Consider the following 22585-nt stretch of genomic DNA (forward strand, 5'->3'; position numbering starts at 1 on the left):
GAAAGTTCTCACCAAACGGTCTCAACCTGAGACCTTTTACATCTTCAAGTCAGTTTTGGCTCCTGTCTTAGCTGGACCAAGAAGCAAACAGGTAACCTCAGTGATTGATCTTCGCACTCCTCTCGCTCTCGGCGAGGCCGATCATTGAGGAAAGAGAAAACCCAAGGAGGAGCTGCCTGAATCAGTTGACAGTTCTTGTTTTTGGGACAAAATAGTCAGTCTGACCGTTTCTCTTACAAATCGAAAGCAGGGGCGAGGTGATTAGAAGGTAGCGATTTCGAACGAGCAAAGAAGTTAAGCATCGCTTCCTTCCGTAGCCAAAGATTGCAGGAATGGAACCTGCCCAAGGAAAGTCGACCACGAGGGATTACGAGGTGTTCTTGAGCTTCAGAGGGCCCGACACTCGCTTAACCATCACCGACTCTCTCTTCGCGGCCATGGTCCGGGCCGGGATACGCGTCTTCAAAGACGACGAAGAGCTCCGCGTTGGGGAAGAGATCGGAGGCGAGCTTCTGAGAGCAATCTCCAATTCGAAGATCTACGTACCGATCTTCTCTAAAGACTACGCTTCCAGTAAATGGTGCCTCCGCGAGCTAGCGTACATGGTGGAGTGTAGGAAGAGAGGCGAGAAAGCGATCTTGCCCATCTTCTACGAGGTGGATGCATCCGATGTTAAGCTCAAAACTGGATCGTACGCGAAGGCCCTACAAAAGCATGAGCGAGAGTCCGGTGAAGATGTGGCGAAGCGGTGGGAGGAGGCCCTGAGAGAGGTCGCCGGAATCAAGGGATGGAATTTAAAAGATCACGGGTAGTTAATGGCAACTTCTGCACTTTTATTTAGACGACTCTTAATAGAATATGATATGAACTGATAATTTTTGCTTGATTTTAACAATTTAAGTTTCTGGTTTTACATATTTACTCTTCTGTGCCACATATTCTGTTTGTGGTTTCTCAAACCGAGACGGTTCCGTTATGTATGTGGCAGCCAAGATAAACTTACAGCACTTGTTGTGGAAGAAGTTTTCCGTAAGCTGAGACGGCCAACGCAGAGAGACTGGCGTGATAACTTGGTGGGCGCTCAGGATCAGATGGAAGCTGTTATGGAGCTGTTAAGCCAAGGCACTCCCGATGTTCGATTTGTGGTGATTCACGGCATGGGCGGTATTGGAAAAACAACTCTTGCTAAGGCCATTTTCAGGCGCATCTCTTCTCAGTTTCAATGTTCTAGCTTTCTTTCAGATATCCGTGCGGACAATATTGTGAGTCTGCAAAAGAAATTATTATGTGACTTTTTCGATATAAGACGTCTTGATACTATGGATGCTGACGAGGGGGTGGACCTGATTAAAGGAGTACTCAGTGATAAGAAAGTCATCCTTGTTCTTGATGATATGGACAAGAGGGACCAGCTCATGAAACTGGCTGGAAAGTCTAGTTGGTTTGGGTCGGGAAGCAGAATTATCATCACAACTAGGAACACCTATTTCTTAGCTCCCGAAACCGACACCCTAGATCACGGTATCGTCCCACTTGGTCACGGAGATTTCCATTTTTATGAAATGAAGGAAATGCAGTTTGGCCATGCTCTTCAACTATTCAGCAAGCACTCCTTCGAGAGAGACTCACCTCCACATGATTACACCACTATTTCAAGTAAAATTGTCAGAATGACTGGAGGACTACCATTGGCTCTTGAAGTCATAGGTTCGTTACTCCATTCGAAAAGCATGGAAACATGGAAAGACACATTGAAGAAGTTGAAGAAAGTGCCCAATCAAGATGTCCAGCAAAAGTTGTTGATAAGTTATGAAGAATTAGACTACGATCAACAACAAATTTTTCTGGATATTGCATGTCACTGCATTGGTGAAGAAAGAGTCCCTGCATATTACATGTGGAAAGCTTGTGAGTTTTTTCCAAAAACTGGACTCAGTGTCCTCATCCATTTATCTTTGATAAAAGTCATCAAAGATGATAGGCTACGGATGCACGACCAGCTCAGAGATCTTGGAAGAGAGATTGTCCGGCGAGAATGCTTTTCATCTCCTGGAAAGCGTAGTAGGTTGTGGTGTCCGACGGTCGCCTTAGATGTGGTTCGAAATAACCTGGTATGTCTTAGTAAAGAAGTTAATTGCTTATGGAAAAACAGAACATGCAGTAATGTGTATTTAGAGTTCATTTTCACCCAAAATGTTCGCCCAGTTTTGTACACAGGACATTGATGATTTTGCATAATCCGAGAGGAATGAACGAAATTTCAAAAAAAAAAAAGTCACCATTACAACTCGAATGTAGTGGGAGGGAAAATGATTCATGGAATTTGTCCTTTTTTGTCTAAGATAATATCTATGTGCTTTTTTTTTTTTCTGGTACACTTAATATTTTACAATTGGTTGGATCATATAGTTAGTACTTATTAAACCGGTCACTCATGTTGGTATTTGTTGCTCTGGAATTATCAGGGAACAGACAACATTGTAGCACTCAAACTCATAGGACTTGCCGACGAGCATAATTTTACGAGTGGCGAATTTTCAAGGCTGTCTAGTTTAAGGTTCCTTGAATTGGATGGGGGAAACTTTGTTGGAGACTTTAAAAACCTTCTCTCAAATCTAAAATGGCTCTCTTGGCGCCGTTGTCCTTCAAACCTACAAGCCACCGGTTTATGTCTAAGGAAGTTGGCCGTTCTCAAGATTTCAGAGAGCGATATTACTGAAGATTGGAATGGATGGGGATCGTGCATGGTACAATTTCATATAATACATTTGATTTTCGTTATGTGTATACACATTTGTCACATTGGGTTGACCTTCACCTATGCCAATGTTTTTTTTTTTTTTTTTTGTTTTCCTTTCTCTCTCAATAATTTGTTGTTTCACAGGTGAATGATAACCTGAAAGTTATATATCTGACAAGCTGCTATTATATAAAGAGGACACCCGACTTCTCCAAGTGCATGAATTTGAAAAAATTGGTTCTCAAAGGTTGTACAAGATTGGAAGAAATCAATAGCTCTATCTGTCAGCTGGGCTGCCTCAAGCACTTGGAAATCAGTAAGGAGGGTCGTGTGTCGTCGAAATATGTTAAGGCTTACATGGAACCCTTTTTTACTGTTCCTCTGTTATTAGACTCGATTGGTGGTCTGAAATCATTGTCAGTGCTGAAGGCGGAAAACCTGCATGGTGTTATAGAACTTCCGCACTCAGTAGGAGAGCTACAGGGTTTAAAGCATCTGTCTCTACGTGGTTGTACGGAGCTTGAAAAGCTTCCGAGTTCCATTGGAGAGTTGAGATCGCTCCTCTGTCTGGATTTATCTCACACTTTTATTAGGGAATTGCCAGATTCCATTGGAAGACTAGAATCACTACTCAAATTGGATCTATCTGGAACACTTGTTGCAGAATTACCCAATTCTATTGGCAATCTTAGACGGTTGGAGTCCATGTGTTTGGATGAGACGAAGATAAGAAAGCTACCGAAGAGCATATGGGCTCTGGAGAATCTTGAGGAGTTGAGCGCCAGAGGTTGTCGAAATCTCGAGGGCAAAATTCCAAGTGAAATCTCGGGACTGTCCCGATTGAAGGTTCTGAATTTGTCCAAGAGCAATGTTAGTAGACTGCCGATGACAATCAATCGGCTTTCGAGTCTACGAGAACTTGTTTTATCGGATTGTAACGGGCTTCAGTTGCTGCCAGATCTCCCGACAAGTTTGACAACGCTAGAGTTGTCCTCTTTATCGTTGCAGGCAGTACCCGACCTCTCGAACCACACTAGCTTAATTCATCTGGACCTAAGTGATTGCGCTTTTGACTTTCAACTGTTAGGAACCAGACGAGGACGGGTTCCAAATCCGAATCTAGAGTGGCTTGGAAGGCTACATGAATTGCAGACGCTAAGACTGATTCTTTCCGACATCAACTTGCCTCCGACTGACTTGAGCTCCCTTGTTCAGCTCCGGTCACTTGAAATAACTTGTCCTGACCCAAGGTCTCTGACACGGCTTCCGTCCAGTTTAGAAGTCTTGAGATTAGAAGATGTGAAGATACCAATAGAATGGCCAATGCTCCGCAACCTGCGAAATTTGTCTGAACTAAAGCTCTTTGGCTGTCGGTTAAGAGAGATTGAGTTTGACAATGTGCTTGGACAGCTAGGGAATCTCCAGCGACTGCAGGTGCGCAAGTGCAAGTCGCTCGTGAGGCTATCGAATCTATCAAGCTTAAAGGAGCTCCGAGTGCTGAGCGTGGAGTATTGCCCGCAACTAACTGAGATCGAAGCCCAGCCATCTTCTTCAACTGGAGACTGCAGTTCCACGGAAAGGCCCATTGCTGGTACGATTAAGCTAGAGGAGCTCCACACTGTAAGAGTCTACTATTGTGAATCCGTGCAAAAGTTGCCTCATGTGCCAAATGCATGTCATGTCGAGGTTAGCCCACAGAAATATGTAAGAAGATCTGAAAGTGGGGCAGTCTTCTTAAAAGAACATGCCAGCCCCAGAGAAGGTAGGAACACCACGAATTTGTCTCAAGCCGAACTCCAGCGACCGCAGCTAATTTTTGCTCGATTGTCTGATCCCCAGATTTCCGAAAAAGAGTACATTGAAGAAGATTTAGGCACAAGAGAAAGAGGAAACAGAAAAGAGCGGAAACCGAGAGTGGGAGGAAGGTGGTTTTGTTGCATGCACGCTTTGGTCGGTTGAGTTGTAATTTTGGATCAGTTCGGGTTTTAGGTTCCTAGGTTGCTTCTAGATATTGTTGCGCGGTGAAATCGTGGTGTTTTTGAAACTTTAGGTTGTTTTGGAATCTTGGGACTTTGCGGATTTCCGTTCGAAAAAGACTGATTTTTCGGAGTTCTCGAAAACTATTTAATAGTAACTGCAACCGACAGTGTTCCGTCCCGGATTGCATCAGCTGTCGGCCAAATTTTGGTTCTAAGGAGTTTTGGGTCTTTTAGTACTTTGGATGATCTCTCTTTATGACTGTTAAACTCACTAAAACGGACTATGGTAGAGAGATATGAAGCCCCAAAATTCACTGCATGGGGAAAATTATCAAAAAAGTCCTGAATTTATTGTAATTGTGGTAATTCAGTCTTACAACTTTTTTTTTGTCGATTCAGTCCTAAACCCTTTGTAATTGTGCAAATTCAGTCTATCCGATCAATTTTGGTTAGCCGGCACCGATGTGGACGCCGGCTGTCCGGCGACATAATATTTTTAAATATTTTTATTTTATTTTTCATTTTTCTTCTTTGTTTCGTCTCGTGACCGTGAAGTTGATCCGGAGGTGACGGGCCTCCGACGAAGGTTGCCTCCACAGCCACTGGTGAGGGTGAGCCTCGCCGTGGCTGCATGAGGCCGAGGTGAGACTCGGGATTTGTCTGGTTTGCCGATACCAAATGCCCAAGGATGAAGGAGCCGGGACGAGGGAGAGGTGGGAGGAGGTCGTCATCTTCATCTTCAATCTCCGGGAGGAAGAAGAATAGGAAGGGGAAAAAAAGAAAGAAAAAGAAAAGAAGAAAAAATGAAAAAGAAAATATAAATATAAATTACTCAAAAAATATTATTAAAATATTATGTCGTCGGATGGCCGTCGCCGGCCGGGCAAAAATTAATCGAAAATTGACACAATTGCATAAGATTTAAGATTAAATCGATAAAAAAAGATTGAAGACTGAATTAACACAATTACAATAAATTTATGAATTTTTAGTAATTTTTCCTCGCTGTGTGAAATGAGGCTGTTGCCCTGTTCGCTGCAGCGAGTTTGATGCTTGCTCTGCCTTTGTGTTGACTCATAATGGACTTTTTGACCACAAAAATTAGTGTCGCTCAGTAGAATCTTAGTTGAGGATAGTTGATATGTTGACATTTGGTTAATGCTTTCTTTGATAGGATTTTGAAGCTTTTTGGACGGTATAGTTACAGCTTTTAATTTGCCTTTTGGTAGGGAGGACCGGTGCTTATCTCTTTTCAGTGATTTGTAAACTCAGGGCTTGAAAATCATAGGAAAATAAATATGCCATAAAATCTGAATGAGGCCTCGCACATTATGATATTTATTATGAAAAATGGTGCTTAAAAACATCGTTGTTGCACAAAGCTGGATCGAACATTTCTTATCTATTTGGTCATTTGAAATAGTTTGAGAGCTGATTATTTATGAAATGGTTTGAGAAATTTTCGTGAATGGTATTCTTCTTGTGGACGGAATTGGGAAGGATTATATGTACCCGACTTGCGAATCTAGTTTATGAAATGAATTCTGAGATGGTTTTGTGACTTAGGAAGAGGGTTGTGTTAATGGTTTAATCCTCTCGTTGCTATGATCTGGAACATTGAAGTGTTGTGAGTATGCATACATGTTCTTAGGATAGGATGTCCTTTATGGCCAAATTCACCAGCTGAAATTAGTGGAGACCTATGCCAAGGGGGGAATAATGGCAAGCCTTGTCACGTGGCATTAAACTTGATATTAAGTACTGGAGCGGTCAATGGACTAGACCAGTAATATATGTTTTGACATTGTTGATCGAATGGGTATTTCTATGTGTAAAGACTATAATTCGCATTCGTACTTTTACATATATTGTATATTGGATTTTGGTGTGTTTCTGATATCATTTATGCATGTGCATATTGGATACTTAATTTGTTAAAAAAAGATATGTATTACTCATTGAGAGGTGATTTGCTTATACCATTCATCTAAATTCTTTATGAGCGGCCAACAAATAGGACGAGAGCGATATCGGTGGGGGAATCTTAGGAATCTGGATTTTGGATATAAGTTGTGATAATTAAGAATAACTTGTAATGGTACTTCTTGAATTTAGTTTGTTAGTCACTGGAGATATAAATATATTATATTTCTATTGTTGGATTTTAGAACTCCAGTCCTGTAACCAACTTATTATTCTTATGATATATTAATAAATATATGTTTTGATTAGAGGTTAATGTTGGTTACGCGTATGAGATTGCGTCCTTTGGATAAGAGGATGACCGCGCCATTTTCCCAATGTTTGTAGAGTTGGAGGGTGACGGTTTTATCAGTATGTCCTTTTAAGCTTTGGTCAGACACATCAAGCCGTTCGAGCAGTCATAGTTAGGACTATGATGATACCGCGTACACTGCAAGTGAAAAGGTTGTGTAAGTGGATACTATTGCTTTTCCGCTGAGTGTTATTTGCTTCAGCTTTTGTTCTTCCCCTATATGTTGAGTGATACTATTACCGTATTTTCGACACCCGAAACTAATAAGTCAGTGAAAAATTCGAAAGGCAATTCATCTAGCGGTTTTTATTTTTTTGGTTCTTAAGGTTTTTGGGAGTGTATATGATATGGAGTGTAACTCGAAATGCCGATACCTTTGGCAACTCAAATTGGGGCATAAGCTTCATGGTAGAAAGCAAAAAAATGTCATATTCTTATGTATGATTCATTTAGCTATCGAAGAAGATTTGCTAAAGAAAGGAGGAGGAAATGAAAATGAACTTCATAGTGATCTGATTTTTCTTTCTCACACAGGAAAACTACACCGCCAAAGAAGTATGATGCGTAATTTGAGCCAATTCATATCTTACAATCCAATGCATTTATGCTTCACTTTAGTATAACCATTGCGTACAAAGTTTAGTTTGCTTTAGTCAAATTTAGGTTTTGATGCGCTTCAATACTAAGCGCTGAACGGACATTGATTGCGGGTACCTGAACACGCCCTTGGTGCCTTTCATTTTGACCCCCAACTCTTATGATGCTTTGGAAAACTTCGTCTTCCTGTCGTGAATATCTGATATACAATCTTACGTCGTACATGTTCCTTTTGAAGATATCGGGAAGTACGGCTAGATTAAGTCACAGAGGTTCGCTTCCAATGCCCCTCCATGCCAACGTTGCGCACAAATTGTAAAACAACTGAGGTATTGGTTGACTTCGATCTATATCCTTGTTGTTAAAGTTTAAACACTGCTCCTTGTTTGTTGAAAAATCTGAACAACCGTTCCTGCACTTTTAACTCCGCTGGACAAGTATCATCTGCTTCTAATCAATTCATCGACGACCCTCTTTCAGGAAAGCGGTTCTAGGACTCTTACGCGCTTGTTTCGATTGACGTGAAGTAAGCAAGTGATACCTCTTCTTGCAATTCATCAATTTGCGATTTTGTATGTTAAAGTACAGGATAGATTGTCTGCGAATTCAATGCGAAATTCTTATCACTGCTTAAAGCTACTCAGTTTGCCGAAGACAGGTAGTTCCTTTGAGAGTCTAGCGAGGAAAACATACTTAATCTGTTTCCAAGATAAAAGCAAAAGATTCATTCAATACATGCATGGAAAATGCCCGTGGCTTTTCAAAATGGATAAGCATTAGTGTACAGTAAGACTCGACCATATTTGAAAAGAGAAGACGTAGACGAAGACTTTGGGAGTCCATCTGCTCATGTGGTTTTTCATCTGTCTCATTTCATATTTTGCAGTAGTTCTCTTGACAAACAAAGAGGGGACGAAGACTTAGGGAGTCCATCTCTTTTCCCTATTTTCTCTGAGTCCTTGTTTGGCATTAGCTGCATTCTTGGCCGAGTGCTTGCCTAGTGGTCCAGTCGTCTATCTCCGTTTCCAGGCCCCCACAAACACTTCGAGTGTCCGAAAGCATCAAGCTCATGGTCTAGTACAAACGAGATTAATTTCGAGCCATAATAAACAAATTGGTTAGAGATTAACGAGGTTATTAAATTATTCTAAGATAATCGATATCATGTTAAGTTTAAAAAGGGTTTCGGATTAGGATAAAACCTCTCACTTAACAAAACAATGTCCTTTCTTCCTGATTCAATCGAGATTGTGTGAATGTAGAATGGATTATTGGCTATACTTTGACAAGAACCGCAAAATCCATACTTAGCTGTCATTTTGGGATAATGAATAAGAATGATTCTTTAAAGTGGCCGAGCAAATTATTTGTTTCAAATGAATTACACATAAGAAACAAATATTATTATTTTCCTACAGCTTCAAATATCCGTATAAAATTTTTTTATCCAACGACTTTAGTAAATTGTTGTCCATTGTTGTCCATTGTAGCAATTTCCTTTACGATAATCAACCGACGTGTGACATATGAAACATGATAAAATAATTTTGAGAGACCTAATTGGACAAAGTGAAGTTCCACAGATGAATCAATTACACATGCTAAACAAAAGTGTAGGAATCTAATCAAATCAATTGAAAGCAGGAATGCATTGCATTTTGGAAGAAAGTTCTCCAGACCTAAGTAAATCTACTTAAAGTACAATTATGATCATGCGCATTAGGGAATAAATTGGGTATCATTATTGCATTCTACCAATTATTGAGTATTTCATGCAGCTTTAACAATCGTTGTAGGGGATTTAGTGCGCTAATCAAAGAAGTGCTAACGAGCTCCGGTGCTGATTGAACGGTCATCTCAAAAAGTGTAGTAAATAATGCAATGCACATTTCACATTTATATCGAGATGCTACATATGGATATGACTCAGATAAACTATTATCTCACACAATTTTTCATATATATATATATATATATATATATATATCGGTGAAGCTAACGCTTAATCCGTAGTTTCATTAACGAAGCTATTTATAGAGCATTAGTCTTAGACACTGCTCTAAAAATGGCTGCACTGCACTTGAATCAGGTACTGCCACAAACCTTGGAGGATTGTGAAGAATCATTACTTCTTTTAATGCTTTGAGTTGGGTAGGTGCTGTTTTTCCGATTCAGAGGAAGTGCTTTCACTTGACAAGGCTATTGAGCCCCTTCACAAGAAGACATGTTTTATGTGTGATTGTTTTTTAATCGAAGCTATTATGCTTAAATTATTAGGGTTATCCCACATCAGTATGGAAGGGGCTGATAGTTGGTTTATTAGTGTGAGGAAAAGCCTCATCTTTTGAGCTATTTTTTTAGATGAGGGAGATCCAAGACCACCCAATACTAATATCAAAGCCCGGATTATCAACATGTTTGGACCCAACTATCACATGAGAGAGATATAGGTTGTTGCGCCTCCGATCCAAGGCTTGATGTATGAGGGGAAGATTGTTGAGAGTATCCCATATCGATTGTAGAAAGGGCTGATGAGGAGAAAATTATTGGGGTTATTCCACATTGGTAATGGAGGGGGTTGATGCTCAATTTATTAGTGTGAGGAAAAGTCTTATCATTTGAGCTAGCTTTTAAAATAAGAGAAGCCCAAGATCACCCAACATAAATAATGTACAATTTAGTTTTAAAGATGCCATACCGGGATGAGTTTCAAGGTAAAGTACCTTAAAACAAAGCATTTTGAATGAGTGGCTTCGATCTTTTTTCCTCAAGACACACTTATTAACAACGGAGGAGAGATGTGATCCTCATTTGTGCAATCATTATTAGGATTGATTAGGCCTAATAAAGATTGTCTTGTGAAAGTCGATTCATGTGCTGGACTCACATTCCCAACATGAACCGACTCTTCATGACCCACGCTCTCATATTCCACATGCGAAAAGCTGTTTTTTCGTGGCAAGAATATTGTCCAACGCACATTATTCTATCGTACGACAACCTAACAGAGGGGGAAAAAAAGTGGCTTTAGGAAAAGTGAGAGAGGATTATCACTTGGACTCGGCTGGTCGAGCTGCTTTTTCTTCCTTTTTTTTAAAGTCCCCGCTGGGCTCCATCATTGCGCAAAAATGAATGCCTCCAACGCCATGATGCTGAACTGAAATGTTATATGACAAGAGTCACAAAAATTCCCAAACTATGCTCATTTACGACATATTTACTCTAAACACTTTTCTGTGACACTAAAATTCCAAATTTGAACATCTGTGATATATTTACCCTCCATCAAAATTGTGTCAATGAGGACCGTTAAAAATCTATCTAAACGGATGCTAGAAATGTTGGCACGGCTTCCATGTCGGTTAAGTAAAATAAAAACGAAATTGTCTTAGCTGAAAAATCATCTGACACAACTTTTGGGGAGGACAAATATGTCACACAAGCATAATTTTGGGATTTTTTATGTCATAGAATAAAGTTTAGAGCAAATGTGTCATAATGGAGTATAGTTTGAGGTTTTTTGATAACATAGAAAAAAGTATAGACTAAATGCGTCACAGTAAGGCATAATTTGGAGTTTTTAGAGCCTTTTCCCCTTTTGCAGCATTAGCTTCAACGGCATGTTAAGTGAGATTGTAGGATATATGAATTGACACCTAAACAAACAGGTTCTACCAAAATTATGTGTGACAATAAGTCTGCTATTATATTAGCCAAGAATCTAACTTTTCATGGCAGGAGCAAACACATCGACATTATCATTATATTCATGAGCAAGTCAAAGATTGTAAAATCGAGCTTAATTTCTGTAGATCAGAAGATCAAATTACATATATTTTGATGAAACCATTGAAAGAGGATTCGTTCAACCAATTAAAGATGGTGCTTGGTGTTATTGAATTCGAAAAATTAAATTTTAAGGGAGGCTGTTTCAATAACATAAAATTGATTTTTGAAGATTTGAGGACGTTGATCACTGGGTTCTAGATTTGGTTATCAGTATTGTTGAAAGATTGCCTTGATTCGTGATAGGTGTCCGAAGAACAATGAAACCGAATTGGTGAGGCATGATTGATGGTAGGCGCCCGAGGATGAATGAAGACAAGAAGAGCTACTGCATTTAATGAAGAATAGTAACTACTCAAGCATGAAGACAAAGAAGGCTAACAAGAGGTCATTGAAGATTTTCTCCACAGAAGGCTACCATGCCTTCGAGTGCATTTATTGTGTTTTTTTTTTTTAAACTTTATTTATGTGCTATTGTTACTTTGAGGACTTTTGTTTCTTTATGAAAGTTTGTCAAAAGATGTGCACGATGGCTCAATTAGTCAATGTTGACAATTTGTCTTCATTAAATGCATTTCACATACTCGGCTATTATATAAGGACTAGATTGTGAATATTATGTTTCGATTGAAGCAATCAAAAAGCATTCTAAGAGCAATTTCTCCTTTCAATTTTGTGTCCTTGTTTCAAAATTTTAAAGTTATTATTAGTCTTTCGGTTCCAACAAGTTGAACACACTCCATATTCAACATCCGCATTCAAAATAGACCATTGTAATGAATCGCCTTTTGTCCTGATTCCTTTTACATGATTTCTAGAGACAATAGAATTGTTCATGTGAAGATTTGATAGACGTAGCAGGAATTTGAACTAATGCCATGGAATATGTGGATCCGACCAAACAACTTATGCAACCACCAGTGTCTTCCAATTATTTTGGTTGGAAGACCATCTGCTCGAAGGGTTAGGGTTTTTCATCTGTCTCATTTCATATTGTGCAGAAGCGTCCTTGACAAATGAAGAGAAGACGAAGACTTTGGGAGTCCGTCTCTTTTCCCTATTTTCTCTGAGTCCTTGTTCGGCATTATCTGCTTTCTCCAAGGACAGTAATCAATTACGTGTGGAACGGTATTAGACTAATATCTCTTGGTCATCCGATGCGCCCGCCAAGTCCAGAACGGTATAATTAGATTCCACTTGCTTTTCTTTTTTCGGCTGAATTGCATAGTTTAAATCTTGCATCAACTATTGACACGACTATCGCGGGTGAACAAACAGAAACGATTCAAGCAAAAAAAGAATTGTAGAACTCAAACTTGAACCCACAAGATTTACATAATTCGGCGGTGTGCCTACTCTACATAGAGATCGACGCGTTGGTTCTACTACAATCGGCAAAGAGAAGATTACAATCACTTAATTACACTCGCTCACAAGTGTTTTTCAAACCTAGATAAAACCCGAGGCCATGAGAATCAGCCCGCACTCTCTTCTTAAGAGCTCTTTAGATTTCTTGTGAGTTGTTTATTGAATATACATAAGAATTGGGGATTGGGTGTCTTACAAAATATGCCCTGCCACATAAGCACTATGTTGAAAACACTTTCGGCTCCGGAGGTTTGCCGGGTGTCCGGCAACCTAGCCCCTTCTTGGCCGAATACTTGCCTAGTTGTCTCGGGCGCTAGGGGGCGTGGCTTCTTGCATCCGTCTCCGTTTCAAGCCCCCACAAACACTTCCGAGTATCCAAAAACATGAAACTCATGTCGATTCTAATTCAAACGAGATTAATTTCGACCCATAATCGACTAATCTCCATCTTGACAAGAAGGCCAAATTTATCTTCATTGGTCGTCCTCTCTATCTCTCAAGCCCCCTTGGTCTCCTCACCCGCTGCAGATGCTAACCCAGTCCCAAGGACAAAAAATTCAAGAACTAGTAATCTAAGAACATTCACTATTGTTCGTTTATGTGTAATGATGTCCTGACCCTTTAGTTTGTTTACGTAAGTCCTTAACTTTGCCTTAGGAGCATTGTCGCTTCTGAACTTCACATTTTGTTTTCTAATTATGAGGTCCGTCAATTATTTTTAAATATCCAATATCATTTCAGATTAGGATTAAAACCTCTCACTCAACAAAACAATGTGCTTTCATCCTGATTCAATAGATACCATGTGAACGGAGAACGGATTGTTTGCTGTGCTTTGACGAGAACAGCAAAATCCCTACTTAGCTGATATTTTGGGATAATCAATGGATGTATGACATATGAACATACTCATATAATTTCAGGAGACCTAATTGACCAAACTGAAGTTCCAGAGATGGATCAACCACACATACTAAACAAAAATGTAGGAAACCCTGTGAACAGGGAACACGTCACATATTAGAATAAAGTTCTTAAACCTAAATAAATCGAGTTATAAGTACAATTAGGATCATGATATTAGCAACACACTGGTTTTTGTCATTCTTTTGCTCTCATTGATGCCAATTATAGAGTATTTCATGCAATCTTAATAATAGATGTCGGACATTTAGCGCACTAATCGATGAATCGGTAATAAGCTATATAACTGTTGAATGGTCAAGTCAAAAGGTGTGGTAACCAGTGCAATGCACGTTACACATGAAATGTGTATCACTCACAAAATTATGTCCCGTTTATATCAATATGCTAGACATGCATACGATCATCACCACAATCCCCACATGAATTGAGCGGACTTTTGATGACCCACGCTCTGATATTCAACGTCAGAAACCCCACACACTTTATTGGAAGGCTTCCACGAATCAACTCAAGAAAGTTCCGAGAAAACGCTGCGAAGAACGATGGCCTTCTGAAAAAGGAGGCGTGATGAAGTAGAAATGATTTCGTGGAAGCTTGCAGAAGTGATCTTTCTTTGCATTTCCTGTCGTTGCCGGTGACCCTGATGAAAAAAGTCTAGTCGACCGTTTCTCTTATAAATTGCCCCGGGCGCGAGGTAACTGGAAAGTTGCAATTCCGAACAAGCAGAAAAGTTTGACATCTCTTCTGTAGCCGAAGATCGCAGGAATGGAACGTCCCGAAGGAAACCTCCCCCTCTTTGGTGAATCCTTGTCGCCCTCGAGGGATTACGAGGTGTTCTTAAGCTTCAGAGGGCCCGACACTCGCTTAACCATCACCGACACTCTCTACACGGCCATGATCCGGGCTGGGATACGCGTCTTCAAAGACGACGAAGAGCTCCACGTTGGGGAAGAGATCGGAGGCGAGCTTCTGAGAGCAATCTCCAATTCAAAGATCTACGTACCGATCTTCTCTAAAGACTACGCTTCCAGTAAATGGTGCCTCCGAGAGCTCGCGTACATGGTGGAGTGTAGGAAGGAGAGGCGAGAAAGCGATCTTGCCCATCTTCTACGACGTGGATGCATCCGATGTTAAGCTCAAAACTGGATCGTATGGGAAGGCCCTACAGAAGCACGAGCGAGAGTCCGGTGAAGATGCGGCGAAGCAGTGGGAGGAGGCCCTGAGAGAGGTCGCCGGAATCAAGGGATGGAACTTAAAAGATCACGGGTAATTAATGACACCTTCTGCACTTTCATTTAGATGACTCTTAAAAGAATATGAAATGAACAGATAATTTTCGCTTGATTTTAACAATTTAAGTTTCTGGTTTTACATATTTACGCTTCTGCGCCACATATATGTCTGTGGTTTCTCAAGCTGAGACGGTTGCATTATGTATATGGCAGCCAAGATAAACTTACAGCACTTGTTGTGGAAGATGTTCTTCGTAAGCTGGGATGGCCTATGCAAAGAGACTGGCGTGATGACTTGGTGGGAGTTGAGGATCAGATGGAAGCTGTTATGGAGCTGTTAAGCCAAGGCACTCCCGATGTTCGATTTGTGGTGATTCACGGCATGGGTGGTATCGGAAAAACAACTCTTGCTAAGGCCATCTTCAGGCGCATCTCTTCTCAGTTTCAATGTTCCAGCTTTCTTTTAGATGTCCGTGCAGACAATATTGTAAGTCTGCAGAAGAAATTATTATGTGACCTTTTCGATAAAAGACGTCTTGATATTATGGATGCTGACGAGGGGGTGGGCCTGATTAAAAGTGGAATCAGTGATAAGAAGGTCATCCTTGTTCTGGATGATTTGGACAACAGAGACCAGCTCATGAAACTAGCCGGTGAGTCTAGTTGGTTTGGTCCAGGAAGCCGAATTATTATCACAACTAGGAACACCTATGCCTTAGCTCCCGAAATCGACACCGTAGATGACAATATCGTCCCAGTGCATCATGGAGATTTCTTTTTTTATGAAATGAAGGAAATGCAGTTTCACCATGCTCTTCAACTTTTCAGCAAGCACTCCTTCGTAAGAGACTCGCCTCCACAAGATTACAGCTCTATTTCAAGGGATATTGTCAGAATTACTGGAGGACTACCATTGGCTCTTGAAGTCATTGGTTCGTTACTCCATTCGAAAAGCATGAAAACATGGAAAGGCACATTGAAGAAGTTGAAGGAAGTGCCCAATAAGACTGTCCAGGAAAAGTTGTTGATAAGTTATAACGAATTAGATCATGAGGAACAACAAATTTTTCTTGACATCGCATGTCACTGCATTGGTGAAGAAAGAATCCATGCATATTACTTGTGGAAAGCTTGTAAGTTTTTCCCAACCATTGGACTCAATGTCCTCATTCACTTATCTTTGATAAAAGTCATTGAGGATGATAGGTTATGGATGCACGATCAACTTAAAGATCTTGGAAGAGATATTGTCCGGCAAGAAAGCTTTCGATTTCCTGGAGAGCGCAGCAGGTTGTGGTGTCCGACGGACGCCTTAGACGTGGTACAAAATAACCTGGTATGTCTTAGTAGAGAAATAGTTAATTGCTTATGGAAAAACTAAACATGCAGTAATGTGCATTTAGAGTTCATTTTCATCCAAAATGTTTGCCCATCTTCGTACACAGGACATTGATGATTTTGCATAATTTGAGAGAAATGAACAACAACAACCCCTACCCCCAAAAAAAATAATAAAAAAAAAAAACTAATTTTTACTATTACAAATCCCATGTAAGTGGGAGGGATAATGATTCAAGGAATTTGCCCTTTTTCGTACAAGATAATAATATCTATGTGCCCCTTTTTTGCTGGTTCACTTATGTTTACAATCTGTTGAATCAAAATATATGCTCCCTATTCCGATATCTAGTACTTACTCTAAATTGTTCACTCATGTTGGTATTTGTTGCTTTGGAATTGTCAGGGAACATACAAAATTGAAATGCTCAAACTCACAGGACTTGCCGACGGGCATAATTTTACGAGTGGCGAATTTTCGAGGTTGCCTAGTTTAAGGTTCCTCGAATTGGATGGGGGAAATTTTGTTGGAGACTTCACAAATCTTCTCTCAAATCTAAAATGGCTCTCTTGGCGCCGTTGTCCTTCAAACCTACAAGCCACCGGTTTATGTCTAAGGAAGTTGGCCGTTCTCAAGATTTCAGAGAGCGACATTACTGAAGACTGGAATGGATGGGGATCGTGCATGGTACAATTTCATATAACACTTTGGTTTTTCTTTATGTGTGTACACATTTGTCACATTGTGTTGACCTTCACCTATGCCAATGTTTTTTTTTCTTTTGTTTTTTTCAATAATTGGTTGTTTCACAGGTGAATGATAACCTAAAAGTTATATATCTGACAAGCTGCCATCGTTTAAAGAGGACACCTGACTTCTCCAAGTGCGTGAATTTGAAAAAATTGGTTCTCAAAGATTGTACAAGATTGGAAGAAATCAATAGCTCTATCGGTCAGCTGGGCCGCCTAAAGTACTTGGAAATCAGTGACGAGGAACGTGTGTCGTACGTACAAGCTCAATCTGCGGCGGCCCATGCTTATGTTCCCGTTCCTCAATTATTTGACGCAATTTGGGGTCTCCAATCATTGTCAGAGCTGAAGGTAGAAAATCAGGATGCTATTAGAGAACTTCCGCACTCGATAGGAGCTCTACTGCGTTTAGAGCATCTATCTCTACGGGGTTGTACCGAGCTTAGTAAGCTTCCGGATTCAATTGGGGAGCTGAGATCGCTCCTCTCTTTGGACTTATCTCGCACTAGTATAAGTGGATTGCCAGATACCATTGGAAGACTAGAATCGCTACTCAAAATGGATCTATCTCTAACTCCTGTTGCGGAATTACCCGATTCTATTGGCAATCTTAAAAGGTTGAAGTCCATGCGTTTGGATTGGACTATGATAAGAGGGCTTCCGAAGAGCATATGGACTCTGGAGAATCTTGAAGGAGTTGATTGCCAGATGTTGTAGACATCTCGAGGGCGAAATTCCTCAAGTGAAATCGCGGGACTATCCCAATTGAAGATTCTGAACTTGTCCAGGAGCAAGGTTAGTGAACTGCCAATGGCAATCAATCAGCTTTCTAGTCTCCAAGAACTTATTTTAAAGGATTGTCGCGGGCTTGAGACGCTACCAGATCTCCCAACAAGTTTAACAAAGCTAGAGTTGTCATCTTCATCGTTGCAGGCAGTACCCGACCTCTCGAACCTCACTAATTTACATCATCTGGACATAAGTGATTGTGCTTTTGATTATAAGTTAGATGAAAGAACGAAAGGATGTATTCCAAACCCGAACCTCGAGTGGCTTGGAAGGCTCCATAAATTGCAGACGTTGAGACTGGTTTTTTCCCAATGCAACTTCCCTCCGACTGACTTGAGCTCCTTTTCCCAGCTCCGGTCACTTAAAATAACTTGTCCCGATCCACGGTCTCTGATACGGCTTCCGTCCAGTTTAGAAGTCTTGAGCCTAGAAGATGTGAACACCCCAATAGAATGGCCAATGTTTCCCAACCTGGGAAATTTGTCCGAATTGAAGCTCACTGGATGTCGGTTAAGAGAGATTGAGTTTGGAAATGTGCCTGGACAGCTAGGGAACCTCCAGCGACTGCAGGTGCGCAAGTGCGAGTCGCTCGTGAGGCTATCGAATCTATCAAGCTTAAAGGAGCTCCGAGTGCTGAGCGTGGAGTACTGCCCGCAATTAATTGAGATCGAATCCCAACCATCATCTTCTTCAACTGGAGATTGCAGTTCCACGGAAAGGCCCACTCCTGGTACGCTGAAGCTAGAGAAGCTCCACACTTTGAGAGTCTACTTTTGTTTTTGGGTGCGCAAGTTGCCCGATATACCAAATTCATGTCATGTCGAGGTTTGCCCAGGGAAACATGTAAGGAGGTCTGGAAGTGGGCCCGTCTTCTTAGAAGATTATTCCAGGGAAGTATGACAATACCTGGCGATTTGAATCGACATCGCCTGATCCCCAAACTTCCCAAGAGGAGTTCATTGAAGAAGATTTGGGCCCAACAGATCTCGGCCCACTGAAGACCTCTCCTGAAAAGGAAAATTTAGGCCCAAGAGGCCTTAGCCCACTTTCCTTAGTCCATCTTCTTATTTCCTTCTGGACCTGGTTCATAGGAAAAATAAGGAGCAGGAAAAGAGCAGAGTGAGTCGGCAAAAGAAAGAGAAAACAGAAAAGAGCGGGAACCGAGAGAGGGGGAAGGAAGGTAGTTTTGTCGCTCGCCTCTGCAAGCTAGGTTAATGTCGTTTCGAAGCGCTCGGTAAGAATTCGAAACCTTAATTCACCTTTATTAAATCAAAGAGATTTGCTCCGTTAAGCTGTAATATTGGATCAGTTCGGGTTTTAGGTTCCCAGGTTGATTCTAGAGATTGTTGTGCCGTGAAATTGTGTTGTTTTTTTCGAAACTTTAGGGTTGTCTTGGAATTGTGAGATTTTACGGATCGCGATTTGGACTTTCCGTTCGAGAGATATTTATTTTTTGAAAACTACTTTAGAATAACTGGAACCAACAGTGTTCCATCCCACATTTCATCAGCTGCCGGTCAATTTTTGGTTCTAAGTATTTTTGGGTCTTTCAGTGCTTTGGATGAGCCCTCTTGTGACTGTTAACTCACTGATACTGAGTAAGGTAGATAGATATGACGCCCCAAAATTTGCTACGTAAGACGAGGTCGCTGCTCTGTTTGCTGCAGTGAGTTTGAATTGTGAGATTTTAGGGTAACTGCAGCCAGCAGTGTCCCGTCCCAGATTTCATCAGCTGTCCGGCGAAATTTTTGTTCCAAGGAGTTTTTGGGTCTTTTGGTACTTTGGATGAGCTCTCTTGTGACTGTTAACTCACTAATACGGAGTAAGATAGAGAGATATGACACCCCAAAATTCGTTGTGTAAGACGAGGTTGCTGCTCTATTTGCTGCAGCGAGTTTGATGCTTGGTGGCCTTTTTGTCGACTTCTAGTGGACTTTTTACCCCAAAAATTAGTGTCCCTTGCTAGAATCTTGGTGGAGGTTAATTGATGTGTTGACATTTGGTTGATGCTTTCTTTGACAGGATTTTGAAGCTTTTCAGGTGGTATAGCTTTTAATTTGGCTTTTGGCAGCGAGGAGTGGTGATTATCTCTTCTATGAGTTGGAAACTCACAACTTAATCACAGGACTTAGGTATGCTATAAGTTATGGACAAGACATTCCACGTTATGATACCTATTATAAAAAATAAAGTTTAGAACATCTTTGTTGCATAAAGCTGGATCCTGCATTTAGTACATGCTTGGTTATTTGAAATAGTATAATTAAACATCTCTTGAAATAGTTGGAGAGCTGATTATTCGTGAAATGGTTTGAGAAAGTTTCATTTTCATGAATTGTATTCTTCTTGTGGATGGAATGGCAAAGAGCTATATGTATTGAAATGAATTTTGGAATCGTTTTGTGACTTATTGAGAGGATCGTCTTAATGGTTTTATCCACTTATCACTATGATATGAAACCATTGAAGTGTTGTGAGTATGCATACATGTTCTTAGGATGTCCTGTATGGCCAAAGCCACTGGTTGGCATTAGTAGAGACCTACGCCAAAGGGAAAATCTTGGCTTAAGCCTTGTCAGGGGTCATTAAACGTGATATTAAGTGCAAATGGACTACACCACCAATATTTGCTTTGATAGTGTCGATCCAATGAGTGTTTCTAATATGCATAAAATTTTGTTGAAATAATATATTCTTACTTGGACTTGTACATATATTATGTACTGGATTTGGTGTGTTTCTGATATCGTTTGTAAATAAATGTGTCTAGTGGATATTCGATTTGTTAAGAAAAAAACCTTACTAGTCATTGAGCGGTGATTTCCTTAAGGCATTCATTCAATTCTTTTTGAGTTTCCAACAAATAGGACGAATAATCTTTGGACTCTGGATTTTGGATATATAATGGTACTTCTTGGATTTAGTTTGTTAGTCATCGGACATTTATATACTTTTATTGGTGGATTTTAGAGCTCTAGTCCTGTAAACAGCTTATTATTCATATGAGATATTAATGGAATATATGTATTTTGATAACAGGTTAATGTTGGTTGCGCTATGAGACTGTATCCTTAGGATAAGAGGATGACCGTGCCATTTTCCCTATGTTTATATAGTTGGAGGGTGGCGGGTTTTGTCCGTATGTCCTTTAAAGCTTTGTTCGGACACATCAAGCTGTTAGGATAAAATTGCTTTGTCGCTGAATTGTAAAACAGCTGAGGTAGTGGTTGCTTCGATCCATATCCTAGCTTGGTTGTTAAAAAATCTGAACTAGACTGTTCCTGCATATTTAACTCTGCAGGACAAGTAATCATCTGCTTCTAATCAATTCGTCCACGGCCCTATTTCAGGAAAGCGGTATTGTGCTGCAGAGGACTCTTTAATGCCTTTTTCCATTGACTTGAAGGAAGCAAGTGATACCTCTTCTTGCAATTCATCTATCTGCAGTTGTCCGTGTGATTTTGGTGGAAAATCTTGTGCTCTCTGCTTAAAGCTACTCAGTTTGCCAAGGCGGATAGTTACCTTCAAAACCTCCGTCACATAGGGGTATGGCGAGGACACCAAACATAATCTGTTTCCGAATATAAAAGCAACAAGATTCAATCAATAGAAGGCAGATGCATGTGGCTGTTCAAATGGAGAAGTTATCTGCTTTTAATCTTGGAGCACTCACCGGCGTTAAGTGCACAGAAGAGCCAGGCTGCGTGTAAAAAGTTAGGAACACCTTCGTGTTTTGCAGTTCTTGATACAGAGGCAAAAGGTATCAGCAGATTGAGTTTGGCGAACTTCTGTAATTCCTGAGAGACCCTTCTGTTCCGAAATTCATTCCGAGTGTTGGGAACTTCAACGATGTGTTTGCTTTACCATCAAGATACTTCTTACTTCTTATGGCTGTGAATTGCCGCGATACGTGGTAGCTCTGTGCCGTGTAGTATCTTAGCTGAGCGCAGTATCTGAAGCGAACAACTTTCCAAGTATAAAAATTGACTGGGTTTCTTTCATAATGTAAACCAATTATTCGTATCTTAAATTCCATTAGATTCTAGAATTCTTTTAAAAAAAGGCCATTTAATTCTCCGAAAAGGAGTTTTTGATTCCCTAATATCCAGCCAACTAATTAATTTTTTATGATGTATTTTATGTGCTCGGGATACAAGTTTTATATAAATGTATTGCCATGTTATTAATATTAAGTATTTTGATTTAAACTCTCAAGTACGGTTCCAAGGAAAGGAATTGACCCACCTATTCCAATCAAGGAGAACAGGGAATAACATCTCTAGTACTAATTGTACATGCTCACATAGCAAAAATGAAACTAAATATAGTATAAATAAAAATAAAAAAGTATCGCATAAGTGATCAAATCACTCACGAAAATCAAATCTTTATATTTTGAGGAAAGACCCACACTAATTAGTCTTGGGCGAAACAAAGGGCCGGCTCCAAATTGTTCAAGATGATTGGTGGTGAGGAATCATATATAGAAAAATTTGTAACGATCATACGAATGACTATATAATGTCATTAATTTGACTTAATTTTAAATTGAATCCTACTTACCTTCCATTTGGTTTAGGATTTACCCATATGATAAAATAGATGTAACGAGGGACAAATCATTTCGTCCAATCATATATAACTTTATTCTCTATATGATTCTACAAACAAATATTAAGCGAGTCTTTTTTTATATTTAAATATTGAACTGATGGTCATAAGTAAAATAAGTTATTTCACAAATTATTTCTGCTAATTGCTTTTATTATATAGATAAGAGACAAATACCGATATGATCGTTTAA

At 40.1% G+C, this 22585-nt stretch overlaps 1 protein-coding gene and 1 long non-coding RNA gene across 2 annotated transcripts; both read left to right on the forward strand.

Moving 5' to 3' along the window:
- LOC115731735 (disease resistance protein RPV1-like) lies at positions 1-18681 on the forward strand. The gene is made up of 5 exons (XM_048278050.1): positions 1-808; positions 989-2111; positions 2466-2747; positions 2885-3586; positions 17764-18681. The coding sequence occupies exons 1-5, from the start codon at positions 333-335 to the stop codon at positions 18679-18681; spliced, it is 3501 nt and encodes a 1166-aa protein (XP_048134007.1). The 5' UTR covers positions 1-332.
- LOC125314783 lies at positions 14325-15380 on the forward strand. The gene is made up of 2 exons (XR_007198213.1): positions 14325-14938; positions 15118-15380. It is a non-coding gene; the product is annotated as an uncharacterized LOC125314783 (long non-coding RNA).
- Positions 18682-22585: the final 3904 nt, after the last annotated feature.

This window comes from Rhodamnia argentea, chromosome 4 (genome assembly GCF_020921035.1).
Source record: "Rhodamnia argentea isolate NSW1041297 chromosome 4, ASM2092103v1, whole genome shotgun sequence".
Lineage (NCBI taxonomy): Eukaryota > Viridiplantae > Streptophyta > Magnoliopsida > Myrtales > Myrtaceae > Rhodamnia > Rhodamnia argentea.